Source organism: Megalobrama amblycephala, linkage group LG6 (assembly GCF_018812025.1).
Source record: "Megalobrama amblycephala isolate DHTTF-2021 linkage group LG6, ASM1881202v1, whole genome shotgun sequence".
NCBI classification, from domain to species: domain Eukaryota; kingdom Metazoa; phylum Chordata; class Actinopteri; order Cypriniformes; family Xenocyprididae; genus Megalobrama; species Megalobrama amblycephala.
This window is the reverse complement of record NC_063049.1, coordinates 28601059-28615565: the sequence shown is the minus strand read 5'-3', so window position 1 is coordinate 28615565 and position 14507 is coordinate 28601059. Positions and strand designations below refer to the sequence as shown.

At 40.3% G+C, this 14507-nt stretch overlaps 1 protein-coding gene across 1 annotated transcript in view; it reads left to right on the top strand.

Annotated features, from left to right (window-relative positions):
* pth2ra (parathyroid hormone 2 receptor a) overlaps positions 1 to 14507 on the top strand; it is a 78204-nt gene that overhangs the window by 53989 nt on the left and 9708 nt on the right. Inside the window, exons 9-10 of the mRNA XM_048193698.1 lie at positions 3779 to 3845; positions 13376 to 13470. Of these exons, the coding sequence (XP_048049655.1) occupies positions 3779 to 3845; positions 13376 to 13470 (162 nt within the window). The remainder of the gene's footprint in view (positions 1 to 3778; positions 3846 to 13375; positions 13471 to 14507) is intronic.

Here is a 14507-nt window from a genome sequence, read left to right as displayed (position 1 = left end):
AACATCTTGGATGACATGGGCGTGAGAAAATTATCAGAAAATTTTCATTCAGAACTAATCTTTTAAAAGCCAAGTGTGTTAAACAGTATTTGCTAACTTTACAGTATATAGTCACACTCTGCTGCAAATGGTGCTGCATCAGACCACTCAGAGTGCCTATGATGAGCCCTCACCATTGCAAGTGCCTACAATGGGCACACCAGCGTCGGAACTGGACCTTGGAGCAGTGGAAGAAGTTCGCCTGATCTGATGAGTATCATTACGTGGACGGCCGTGTATGTGTACGTAATTTACCTGGGGAAGTGATGGCACCAGGATGCATTGTGGGACAACAACAGCTGGCAGATGGAGTGTGATGCTCTGGGAAATGTTCTGCTGAGAACCTTTGGTACGGCCATTAATGTGGACATAAATTTGACACGTGCTACTTACTTAAACAGGTGGCAGACCAGGTACTCCCCTCCATGACAATGGCGTTCCCTGGTGGAAGTGGCCTCCTTCCGCAGGATAATGCACTCTGCCACACTGCACACATTGTTCAGGAATGGTTTGAGGAACATGATGAAGAGTTCAAGGTGTTGCCCTGGCCTACAAGTTCCCCAGATCTCAATCCAATTGTGCATCTGTGGGATGTGCTGGACCAACAAGTTCGATCCACAGTGGTTCCACCTCACAACCTACAGGACTTGAAGGACCTGCTGCTAATGTCTTGGTGCAAGATACCACAGCATTCCTTCAGAGGTATAGAGTCTTGTATAGAGCAGCTCGGAGCTGTTTTGGCAGCATGCAGAGGACCAACATTATATTAGCCAGGTGGCCATAATGATTTTGATCATCTGTGTATATTGCCTTGACCTAGTATCAAATCGGAAATCTGACACATTCGAAGCCACTAAAATAGCTTGACTGCATCGAATTCACTATTAATGTGTCATGTTGCTCTGTTGCTTGGCAACTGTAAACAGCAACAGTTATGAACTAATACTTTGCAGAAAGAATTATTATAATTATTAACACATTTATTTACTGAACATCGTTTTTTCCCCTCTTGCTACCATTTTGTGAAATCAGTAAGTTTTGCAGTGTGCCTACACTCGAAAAAATGCTGGGTAAAAAACAACCCAAGTTGGGTTGAAAATGGACAAACCCAGCAGTTGGGTCAAATGTTTGCTGGGTAGTTTTATTTAAAGGTGCCATCGAATTGAAAATTGAATTTACCTCGGCATAGTTGAATAACAAGTGTTCAGTACATGGAAATGACATACAGTGAGTCTCAAACTCCATTGTTTCCTCCTTCTTATGTAAATCTCATTTGTTTAAAAGACCTCTGAAGAACAGGCGAATCTCAACATAACACCGACTGTTATGTAACAGTCGGGCTCATTAATATGTACGCCCCTAATATTTGCATATGCCAGCTGCAAGGCATTACACAAGGGCAGCCAGTATTAACGTCTGGATCTGTGCACAGCTGAATCAACAGACTAGGTAAACAAGCAAGGACAACAGCGAAAAAATGGCAGATGGAGCGATAATAACTGACATGATCCATGATAACATGATATTTTTAGTGATATTTGTAAATTGTCTTTCTAAATGTTTCATTAGCATGTTGCTAATGTACTGTTAAATGTGGTTAAAGTTACCATTGTTTCATACTGTTTTCACAGAGACAAGAGAGCCGTCGTTATTTTCATTATTAAACACTTGCAGTCTGTATAATTCATAAACACAACTTCATTCTTTATAAATCTCTCCAACAGTGTGTAATGTTAGCTTTAGCCATGGAGCAACTCATTCAGAATCAAATGTAAACATCCAAATAAATACCATACTTACGCGATTAGGCATGCTGCATGACGAACACTTTGTAAAGATCCATTTTGAGGGTTATATTAGCTGTGTGAACTTTGTTTATGCAATGATAGAGTCGAGAGCTTGGGAGGGGGCGGAGAGCGCGAGCAATTAAAGGGGCCGCAGCCTGAATTGGCACATTTCTAATTATGCCTCAAAATAGGCAGTTAAAAAAAAATAATTAAAAAAAATCTATGGGGTATTTTGAGCTGCAACTTCACAGACACATTCAGGGGACACCTTAGACTTATATTACATCTTGTAAAAAAACGTTCGATGGCACCTTTAACTCAACAATTGTTTAAAAATTACTGTATTGCTTGCTTAAAATGAACCCAAAATATATTGGAAATTAACATTAATATGTAATAATATGTGGGTCCCACTTTATATTAAGTGGCCTTAACTACTATGTATTTACATCAAAAAACAAGTATAATGTACTTATTGGGTTCATATTGAATTGCAAAACACATATGCAGCTATTGAGGTGGGATACGGGTAAGGTTAGGGAAAGCTTTGGTGGTATGGGTAGGTTTAAGGGTAGGGGTAAGGGTTAAGGGATGGGTCAACAGTGTAATTATAAATGTAATTACAGAAATTAATTTCAGATGTAATTACATGCAGGTGTTTTTAAAATATAAGTACAGTGTAAAAACATGTATGTACACAATAAGTGCATTGTATCAAATTATTCATTTAAATGTAAGTACACAGTAGTTAAGGCCACTTAATATAAAGTGGGTCCATTATGTGTAATAAATGCACATTTATTCATAAGTTTAATGAATAATAATTAAACAATAAAGATGTATTAAATTGCTTATTAAAAATGTTCACCTTTTGATTTTTATTGCTGAGTCTGGTAATTTTGTGTCTGATTTTTAATTTTCAACCTATTGTGGGTTCATTTTAAGCCAACCATACAGTAATTTTTAAACAATAGTTGTGTTAAATAAAACTGCCCAGCACATTGGGCAAACATCTTCAACCCAAATTTGGTTGTTTCTAATCCAGCTTTTATGGTGTGTGTAAAAACATTTTTTATTTTAAATCACTGTACGGCCTCTCATGGCATATTGTATTAGTATCTTCAAATTATTTTTCACTGTTGTTTTCCAGGTTTATCCAGAATATTATGATTATTTTGTTATTGTAGGTTATGGGTGGCATTGCTAATTTGTGTGCCTTGTACACAAATATGGTTCCCTGTTGATGTCTTTCTGCATCAAAGTGTTTCATTTACTATTGTCATATAAAAAGCAGTGACTCAGTCACATTTTAATGAGTCCTTGTCAGATTGCACATACAAGAAACAACAGCACTCCTTTCTTTGTTCTTTTACATGAAAGTAGAATGGACTATCACATGATACTCTGCCTGCAGTACCCATATTTAGTAATTGTCTATGGCACTAAAGGTCATTTAAATGAAGATGATAAAAAATCAATTCAAATTGTAATGAATGTAATTAATAACGAATGTTCATTATGGCTCTTTAGTTTTGCTCCAGACTGGCCATGCATTCAGCATCCCTCTGAGTACTTACAGTATATCCTATTTATGGACAAAATCCTCTGCACGGTAGATTATCCATTCAGCTGCACATCATAGTAAACATTCCTAATTGGATTATGAATGCTGTAACAAATTGGTGGTAAACAAATGGAAATGAGTTTTATAAAGCGCCTGAGTTTGCTCAAAGTGAAGGAGGGGGTCAGTTACTTCAAGGAGAGCTAGAGAGACTAAACTATGTCCTTCTGATCTATACAGTATGTACTGTGAAGTACAGTATATCATTACTGTGTTAGCACTGCCTCTGGGACTGGAAATCTGCTTCTCTCCCACTGTCTCGCTCTATGCCTCTCATCATAATCCATGTGTGCCAGTTAATTTATCATTCGATCTGTCTTTATCTGTGCAGATGCTGGGAGCTGAGTGCAGGAAACATCAAATGGATCTACCAGGTCCCCATTCTGACAGCCATTGGGGTGAGTAAAAGCGACGTGAAAAACTGTCAGGTCCTTGATAAACACGGCGTGAGAACCAAGCAGCAGCCTGGGAAACAGTTCAAAGACTGAGGCAATTTACCCTGAGGAGGGAGAAATTGTCTAACTTTAGCTTAACTTTTCTCTTGTCTGTTATTCAACACTGCGAGATGAAAAGAACTTTGCCAAAGAAGGCAAATGTCAGAAGAACTGGCAAGAACATTACCATAATTACAAATTGTACGTGTGTGTTTCTGCCAGTTCTGCCAATTATTGGATGCAGACAATAACATGATTCAGACATGGGCACACTCGGAGAGACTGAAGTGTCTCGGTGGGAGTCCCCACCTTAACCTAAGTTCTCCATTCTAGTTCATTCTGCTCATTTAAAAACAATTTGAGTTTAATTTTAAAAACTGGGGATTTATTTAGCTTGGTTCAATTTAAATGATGGTTTATAGCTGCTGGTTTAACTTCTCCACCAGTCAACTGCCACGTTAATATCAGCCATACATACCATGAAGTGATATGCAGTGACCCAAAAAAGTATTTAACCACTTTAAAGTCACACTTAAAAATGAATGTGTCAGATTTATAAAAAAAAAAAAAAAAAAAAAAAAAATTATTATGGAACCAAGTGGCTAACCAACCAAGACCAAGACTCTAGACCTTTTCTCATTAATAACTGCCTTGCTGTTTTTTGATATTCTACTGACTATAAGTAACTTTGCAACTACACATCAACTAACTCTCATTAGAGTATACAATAGGTATAAATGGAACTAATTATTACCACATTATTACTTATTGATTATGTAAGTGGCTAAGTGTTAAAGTAGTGGTTAAAACATTTATTTTTTTATTTTTTTACTGCATTGTATCTGCATTAGTTATTGATTAGTTTCACATTAATTATGAAACTGGCTCCAGAAAGGTTTGCCATCAATAAATTACATTTCAAAACATATTAAAAAAGAAAAGTAATTATAAATTGCTATAACATTTCACAATACTTTGATCAATTTAATGCAGACTTGTTAAGCATGAGAGGCTTCTTTCAAAAACTTAAAAAAACAACCAAACTAGTGTAAATGCATATACTTTATATACAATATATTTTGTTATTCAATACAGTATATGCATCAACCATAATTCAATACATAATAAATGCATTTTGACAGCTGCTTCTCAGTCAAGTCCATTGAAATTGAACACCCCCTTTCCACTCTAAAAACCAGTTCTAGTAAACTATGAAAAGGAAAGTATTTATCCTTTTTCAGTCACTTTTTTTTGGCACAGATATGTCTGTCACCAGCCTGCATGGTCCAGGAGTTTGATGATTGGTCATATGACACCATCATTTCTATAAGGCCCAAGCCTTCACAGCTGGCATTGATTGCCTGTTGCTTGCTGCTCTCTGGACAATCTACTGCCATCCAGGTGGCAGAGAGGGTCACTGCTGATGTATTCCTGAGTGCCCTGCCATGAAGCGAGTGGAGAGCTGTGAGAGTAATGGATCCACAGATGCTAACGCATCTCACTGAAGCGCTTGGATAGACTCAGCCAGGGGAGTGAGTCACGAGAAAGAACTCTACATTTTCGCCAAAGTGACACAGGTCAAAACATCTAACCAAATGCGATGATACTCTGGTTCTAACAACTTTCCAGGGGGTTTTTCATCCACAGATGTATATTCTCATCATTTACTCACCTTCATGTCATTCATGTCATGTCAATGAAATTGAATGGTTATAGATTAAGCTCCACAAATGGCAAAACAAGGCATGAAAAATAGACTTGTGCAATATATTCCAAGTCTTCTAAAGTCACAGACCAACATTTGTGGGTGAACTAACCCTATAAAAATGGATGAGCTCACGGTTAGTTTTAAAGGGATAGCTCACTCTAAAATGAAAATGTACACACCCTCATGTCGTTCCAAACCTGTAATTCCCGACTTACTTTCTTCTGTAGAAAATAGGGAAATATTGAGAAAATGTATTGAGAAATATTTTAAGAAATGTGTCTTTTTTTTTTTTTTTGGTTCATACAGTGGAAGCCAATAGCCAAAACTGTTTGGTTATCAGCCAGATATCTTCTTTTATGCTCCACAGAAGCAAGAAAGTCATACAGGTATGGAACGACATGAGGATGAGTAAATGACAGAATTTTCATTTTTGGGTGAACTATCCCTTTACGTCCAGCTTGAAACATTTCCCAATCCTGTTCCCCATATCTCTTCATCTGTAAAAATAGCAAAAGGCCAAAAAAAGAAAAGAAAATTAAATTACAATGAAGGAGAAAAAGCCTTCATATCACCAGGCAGTACTGGGTGCTTTCCTTTGACTCAGCTTGAGGTCCCTGCAGGCTTCAATAATGTTTTGGCCACATCCACTCACCTAGATGATGCCATCATGACAGTCTGTGAGCAGAGGTAACACCTGCTCTGACTCCAGATGGCTCTCGACAGGACCGGACTATCAAAGAATCTTTTTCTTTGGTTACAAACATTCTGAAGGGCTTAGATTGTACTAATACCAAGTTACAATATTTGTTATTCTCAGGCATGCTGGTAAACGGTGAAGCCAGGACTTTTGACAGGGATGGCCGGGCAGGCACCAGCAATAACTTTGTGGTGGCACTGCAGCATTTGTTTACAACAGTCAACCTCATCGTACTACCAGCGGTAGTATAGGCTACCTTTTGTACAAATAGCTCACTTCTGTTTACACTTTGTATGAATAGAATCTGTCAATTAGTATAAATAAGATGATATTTTTTTTACTTGGAGCAAAACACTATTTACCATTTTTTGTAACACTTACTGTAAATAGCCATTGTAATATTAAACAGTACTACTTGCAGTAATTGCAATTGTGGTGCTGCTGGATAGAACACATTATGTGCAGCTGACAATTTTGTTTTATTCCTCATTGTACTAATTGAAAAGAATCTTACGGCACTAAACTTTTGAAGTTCAGCTCGTTTAGGTCATCTCTACAGCTCAGCAGCTCATTTTTCATCAAAGCATCTTCAAGGATTGATAATATATAATAAATTAAATCTTCAGTAACAACATTGGGATCGAGTAGATGTTGTTTTTGGCAAAAACATTATTTGAAACTGAATCACAATAACCCTTAAAGGGCCCACGAAAGACCTGCAATTGCATACATGAATTTCAGTTTTTATTCATTTCAAGTGGATGTATGTCTAAAGTTGACTTTGTTGATTTTTTTTTTTTTTTTTAAGTTTGATATTCATATGATTCATTTGTAACTTTTGATTATTTGTAAATGTTGTTTACACATTCAATTTAAGTTAATTAAATTGATCTTTTATTTTAATGTATTAAGGTGAGGATACACGGGGCAACGTTTTGAGCAATGTTGCCAGGCAATGTTGCTGAGCGATGATGCTTGGGCACTTTCCCATTGAGAATGGGAAACAAATTTTGATCTAAAGTATCCAGATAGAAATTTGTTGCCTATTCTCAATGGGAAAGTGCCTAAGCATCATTGCTCAGTGACATTGCCTGGCAACATTGCTCAAAGAGTTGCCCCGTGTATCATCACCTTTATATACAGTAGGGGATTATGCATGCATTTTCATGGCATCATAGTATCACACATTTGAGGGATGTGTTTATGTGTGGATCCTATATGTGCATATGTAAATAGACTCATTTGCATTAGTTGAAGGTGTAATTAATCTCCACACTTGTGAGAAATTCAATCGTTTATATCCAGCTGATCTCTTTGTGCACATCAAGCAAATGTATTATTCCAGGGAGATGATAAAGCTGCCTCAGCACAACTTCTTTTTTCCACAGCCTTGTTTATAACTTGTGCCAGGCAGCACAGCTGGACTCTTTACAAGTTTCACACACAAGGCGAATCAAGTTGATGGTTGTGTTTTCAAAGAGATGATTCCAAATTTAAATTAGATGAATTTTGCCCCTGAAAAAAGACTGAAAATCAGTGACTCTCCCTTAGCTCCATTACGTGCTGATCTACTCAGATAGTGAGATGATGATATTTCACACTGTGTCATTCAGGATCACACATTTACACGCACTCAAAAATTAAGTGTTGAATGATGTTTTGAATGATTCTTTTTTGTTTCCGAGATATTTTGATGCATATTTTAACAATTATATGGTTGTAAGATGTGAGACACACTGTAAACCTGATACGGTAATCAGTTACATTAATTTTTTTGAGTTATGATGTTCCCAATTTTAAGTAAGCAGAACTATCAAGTTTTGAGTTTGTAGTACTCATTCGTGTTAATTGCTCCTAACTTGAAGTTTTGAGTTAGCTAACTCATACATTTTGATAGCAATTTATTCAAAATATTTAGCTAATGAACTTTTTTATTTTGAGTTCTTGCAAATCAAATGAGTTATTTGCTTCACTGTAAACCCTAAGAAAATTCAGAAAATGCCAACTTGCTAATTTGCTAACACGTTACCAGTAGCATGGTGTAGGACTTACTAAATAAGTACAGCAACTTAAAACATGTAATTTACCTGCTCTCAAACCAAGCCGTGTGTGCTACTTGTCACCATAATGGTAACTCTCCAAAAACCCACATTAACAGAAACTCTTCTAAATTAGCCTAACAAAACATTAATCACTTCTAAATCTCCCTTACCATTAATCTTGCGCAAAAACAAACAAACATTATAACACTTAATTTTAGCATTTACTCTCCCTTTCAAGTGGAAATAGAAATCCTTCCTTCTTCCTTATTAGTAAGCTATACTTATTATTCAACAAAATTGTTGATTTGACTGCACTGACACTATTGTATGAGAACTGAACTGAGCTGGACAATGATATCACTGTTTTCTCTGTATAGATTAATGAACTAAATTAATAAATAACTAACAAATTCTGTCATCATTTACTGACCCTCAATTTGTTCCAAACCTGTACAAATTTCTTTGTTCTGCTGTACACAAAGGAAGATATTTGGAAGAATGTTTGTAACCAAACAGATGTCAGATATTGTTTTTTCCTACTATGGTAGTCAATGGGGAATGAGATCTGCTTGGTTACAAACATTCTTCCATATATCTTTATTTGTGTACAGCAGAACACAGAAATTTGTACAGGTTTGGAACAACTTGAGGGGGATTAAATGATAACAGAATTTTAATTTTTGGGTGAACTATCCCTTTAATCTGAACAATGACACTGTTTTCTTCTAGAGCTGCTATACAGCCGAAACAAACTTTGTTGCATAATTTTCCTCTTATCACTGTATTGTAAAAAGCACTATATAAATAAAGGCGACTTGACTACAACTAAAGACAGTGAAACAAGTTTGCAGTTGTTCTTTTTCTCCTCATTGCTGATATGCAGTTCTAAAATACTGAGATAATATATATTCAACACACACAGTCCTATATAATTCTTAATATTATTCAATCCCATTGTGTATAGATGGGCAAGAATGAATAGGAAAGTCAGATGTATAATGAGAGTAAAATCTAGCCAATGATGATTCATATGTTGCAAACTGTTAAAGCACATTTCCATTTTTTTCCGTACTCCCACTGAACAGATGGTAGATATGGGGGTAATATTCTGCAGAAGGGGTCATTTAAATGTGTGATTGCCGTGATTGGGAATAACATCATAGTTTTCCTGTGGCATGTCCTGTGTGAAGAAGAATGTGGTGTTTTTCGTCACAAAGAGATATTTCTGCAAACAGTCATTTTCAATGCTGTCAGTGTCCACTTCGATCTTTTGAGGAATAGAAATATGTGTACGCAGGCATTGCTGCACTCTTTAAAATAAAGGTTCCAAAAGGTTGTTTTCACAGCGATTCCATACCAGTGTTACGTTTGCTGGTGTAGAGATGAGGCAGATACGGATTTCCACAATACATTCAATACTTTAATATAAACGAAGGCAGAGAACACCATACAAACACTAACACAAACAGAGAACGGACGAGGAGTGGAGGGAGTGAGTGCAATATATGGGGAGTGCTGACAATAGAGTCCAGGTGCAGGTGATGAGTGCTGATGAGGAGCTGACGAGGGAAGTGAGTGCAGGTGTGGAAACAGGAGGATACTGGGAAATGGAGTCCAGGGGAACAAGGGATCTGTAACAGTACCTCCCCCTCCCGGTAGGCGCGTCCTCGCGCCGTAGATGTAACAACCGGGAGGGGGGCGGGCGCCCTGGAGACCTCAAACCGGAGCAGGGGGATGAGTAGACTGGAGTGGAGGTCTCCAGGGCGGGCTCAAAAGCCATGGCGGGTCAGGAGCCGAAGGCGACCATGGCGGGTCAGGAGCCGAGGGCGGCCATGGCGGGTCAGGAGCCGTGGGCGGCCATGGCGGGTCAGGTGCGGCGGGCAGCCATGGCGGGTCAGGTGCGGCGGGCAGCCATGGCGGGTCAGGTGCGGCGGGCAGACATGCAGCAGGCAGACATGGCGGGTCAGGTGCAGCGGGCAGACATGGCGGGTCAGGTGCAGCGGGCCGCCATGGCGGGTCAGGAGCCGAAGGCGGCCATGGTGGGTCAGGAGCTGAAGTCCTCACGCCGTCAAGCCCAGTCGGCGCAGAAGGACCGGCGGGAGATGGCGGAACCAAAGGCTCTGCCGACCGAAGCGCAGCCGGGACTCCAGAAGGCCGCAGTGGAAGCAGTAGGACAGCCAACAAAAAGAACACCGGGGGGAGTGAGGAAGCCAACTGAAACTGAGGGACGGAGTGACGGAGCGGAGACGGAGGAGTGTAGTCCAGAGGGAAGGGCAGGCTGACGAGTGCACAAGGTGTGAGTGGAGGCAGGATGGATACTGGTAACGCTGGTGGACTGATGGGTAACGGTGGAGCAGAGGGAGGTTGGAGCCGGGGTGAAGGTAATCGCCCAGAGGTCCGAGGTGGAGATCTGGGCGAGGGGGCTTGAGGTGGAGGTGCAGTGTTGAGACACATGGGCGGAGGCGGGAGAGGGAGGCAGGGAGGGAAAACAGTCTTTGGGCTGGATATTTCAATAACACAGTTCATAGGAGCGGTTGGCTCGGCGGCGGCTGGAGCTGAGGGCTCGGCGGCGGTTGGAGCTGAGGGCTCGGCGGCGGAGACTGGAGATGCTGGCTCGGCGGCGGAGACTGGCGCTGCTTGCTCGGCGGCGGAGACTGGAGAAACAGACTTGGCGGAGACTGGAGAACTTGGCTCGGCGGAGACTGGAGAACTTGGCTCGGCGGAGACTGGAGAACTTGGCTCGGCGGAGACTGGAGAACTTGGCTCGGCGGAGACTGGAGAACTTGGCTCGGCGGAGACTGGAGAACTTGGCTCGGCCCAAAAGTCGATTAACCAGACCGCATCATCTGGTGGTTTGCACAGGGTTGGAGCAGCAGGCTCGGAAAGGGCTGGAGCGGGCTCTGGAGAAACTGGAGCGGGCTCTGGAGATACTGGAGCGGGCTCTGGAGATACTGGAGCGGGCTCTGGAGATACTGGAGCGGGCTCTGGAGATACTGGAGCGGGCTCTGGAGATACTGGAGCGGGCTCTGGAGATACTGGAGCGGGCTCTGGAGATACTGGAGCGGGCTCTGGAAACACTGGAGCGGGCTCTGGAAACACTGGAGCGGGCTCTGGAGACACTGGAGCGGGCTCTGGAGAGACTGGAGCCGCTTTCTTCCTCCTCCTCCGCTTACTGGGCCCAGTAGAGGAATGTGGGTCCAGCATGGGGCAGGCAGGGAGTTTGCTGGAGGGGTATGCGGAGGAAGACGGAGCTTGGCAGACTGGCCGGGCTGACCGTGTTTTTGGAAGGACTGGACGAGAGGAACACCCAACATTCTGAACCTCTTGGACTAAGAATTCGGAGCAATTTAAATACAAAACTAAATTTATAGCATCAGTTAAGGAAACATAATCATTAGGTTCCATAAAGCGAATGGTGTTCTCATCCAGTCCATCCAAAAACAGGTCGATCAACTGAGCATCCGAGCTCTACGAACTCCTCCACATACCTCTCCAGCGAACGACCTACCTGCAGGAGCCCGATAAGGCGATCGCTGGCTGTCGGGGAGAGAGGCGTTGGAGGAGCTGGATCCAGGGAGCCGGTGAAAGTCTCCATTTTCCTTTTCTGTGGAAAATCCGGTCGTTTTTGGGTCCGTTCTTCTGTTACGTTTGCTGGTGTAGAGATGAGGCAGATACGGATTTCCACAATACATTCAATACTTTAATATAAACGAAGGCAGAGAACACCATACAAACACTAACACAAACAGAGAACGGACGAGGAGTGGAGGGAGTGAGTGCAATATATGGGGAGTGCTGACAATAGAGTCCAGGTGCAGGTGATGAGTGCTGATGAGGAGCTGACGAGGGAAGTGAGTGCAGGTGTGGAAACAGGAGGATACTGGGAAATGGAGTCCAGGGGAACAAGGGATCTGTAACAACCAGAACCATTTTTGTTTTACCAGAAAACCTTACAGTGAGCCATTCTTAAAAGATGTAAGACCAAGTAAAGATCATTTTAAAAATCTAAAGAACCTTTTTCCACTATAAAGAACATTTTGTGAAATGGGAATGAAAAGGTTCTTCATGGAACCATCGATGCCAATAAAGATCCTTTATTTTTAAGAGTGTATGCAGTTTTAATTTTTATAGGTAGTATTCAGAGCACAATCTCAGCTTTATCTTGCAGAAATTGTCTTTTACCACCCCTGCACCTGAACATCAGTTATCTTACAGGTTTTTAAAAAACATTAGCAAGTTTTATTCTGATATGTAAATCTATAATAAAGTGTCTGACTTTTGTGGTTACTGAAATGTTGTTTTGAAACTTTGTAATTAATTTTGTACTTTTGCACTTTTTTATATCTACCCTCTTTAACCTTTTGGAGGCATTTAAGTGTTCATTAATCATGAACACACTACTTTATATCATAATTCATGTTGTTCATGACCAACAATGCTTCTAGGAGAGCAATGTACTCAAGTTTCTTCATTAATCATTCATGCTCAGCCTAGAAATCTCTAGCATTATTTGCTTCCAAAACATTTTTTTAGCTTATAAGTACATATGCAAAACAAAAAAAGGAAAGAAAGTAATATTAGAATAAATTTACACACAAAATAATGCATCTATAGGCCTAATGGAGTCCTTTTTGTGTGTGAAATGCTGAATTACAAATACCATAACTTAAATTATACCCTTAAGCTTATTTTCTACTCCCAGAATGCATTTTTGTTTGTCTTATTGATTTCAGACTGAGCTCAAAATCTCATGCACAGACGTCCCACTCATTGTGATTAAGTAGACAGAAATTAGCATTTTTCAAATAACATCTCAGCTCATTTGGGAAAAGCCAGCCATACAAATCACTCACACGGTCATCTGGTGACCTCCTGCGACAGGCTTTGTTGTCCAGTTATCCATAACGGATCAAATATTTATAGTCCTCAGTCCTTATTACAGTTTTTCAGCTACACAAATTGGATGAATTGCATGAGAAGGGATTTTATCAGCTGTCACCTTTTACTAACTTTACTTAGTTCATTCTCTCTGCACTCTCTTTTTCAGCTGAACTTCATCCTGTTTGTGAATATCGTGCGGGTGCTCGCAACCAAGATCCGTGAAACCAATGCAGGCAGATACGATACTCGGAAACAGTACAGGTTTGTGTGTCCACTTCCACTGGGCAATGCTTTTATGCATTCAAGTGCCTCGAAATTGTGAATTCAGCATTGTACCAGCCCAAATTGTCCTGTGTCATTACAGTGGCATCGTCTCTGCTATTAGATTGCTGAGAGTGGAAGCTATCCCTACAGCAACTGTTTATTTCCTTATGTAATTTAGGCAAAACCTTTCATCTGACAGCTTGGAGGCAGAATTGCCTGTGGCTAAGAGATGCGATAATAAGCTTCCCTTCCTACGCCCACTCATTCTGCGGTTTGATTCGGATTATGGTTTCTATCATTCCATCATGTACTGAAATCAGTGTCCCATTTTAAGAACACTGGTTATTATAGATTTGATCTTATTACATGCGGAAAGAAATGGCTTCCATTTTTATCTGGCTTTTAAAAAATGCTTTTAGACCCGATAAATGGGCATTGGCATGTCAAAATGTTATTCTGGATGCTCCCTAAAAGATTCCAGTTTGGAGCAAAACAATGCCAATGGATGTCATTTTGTGCCGCTAATAACAGTAATCAATTCGATCATTGCTGCCTCCCTGCTAATTAGTGTTATGCAGAGCCCCAGGTGTCAACTTGCACAGCTGGTAGGACAGACATGAAGACACAGACAGTCGTGTTTGCAAACACATTATCAAACGGTGTGTTTTGCTGAGCCAAAGAGAGCCCTGGTTAATTCCTTGTCATAATTTGAATAGAAATAAATCTGTAATACGAATGACCTCGTACACTCGCGTGTCACATTGTTTGACACTTTGGTTGATCAAACTTAGCCGGGCTTCAGTTAAAAGAGGATTTACGCCTCATGATCTTCTAGCATTGCTCTTTTCCAATTATTTTTCATGATTCTTTTCATGACTAATTTGCAAGACATCTTAACCTGTCTTACAGGGCAGGCAAGGTGTAGCCATTAAGATGTTGCACATCTCTATTCTGATTAAAGCCATGTGGAGGTGTGTAGGGTGTCATTCATCAAACAAGGATTAAAAACAAACTTTTTGAATTCATAATATCAC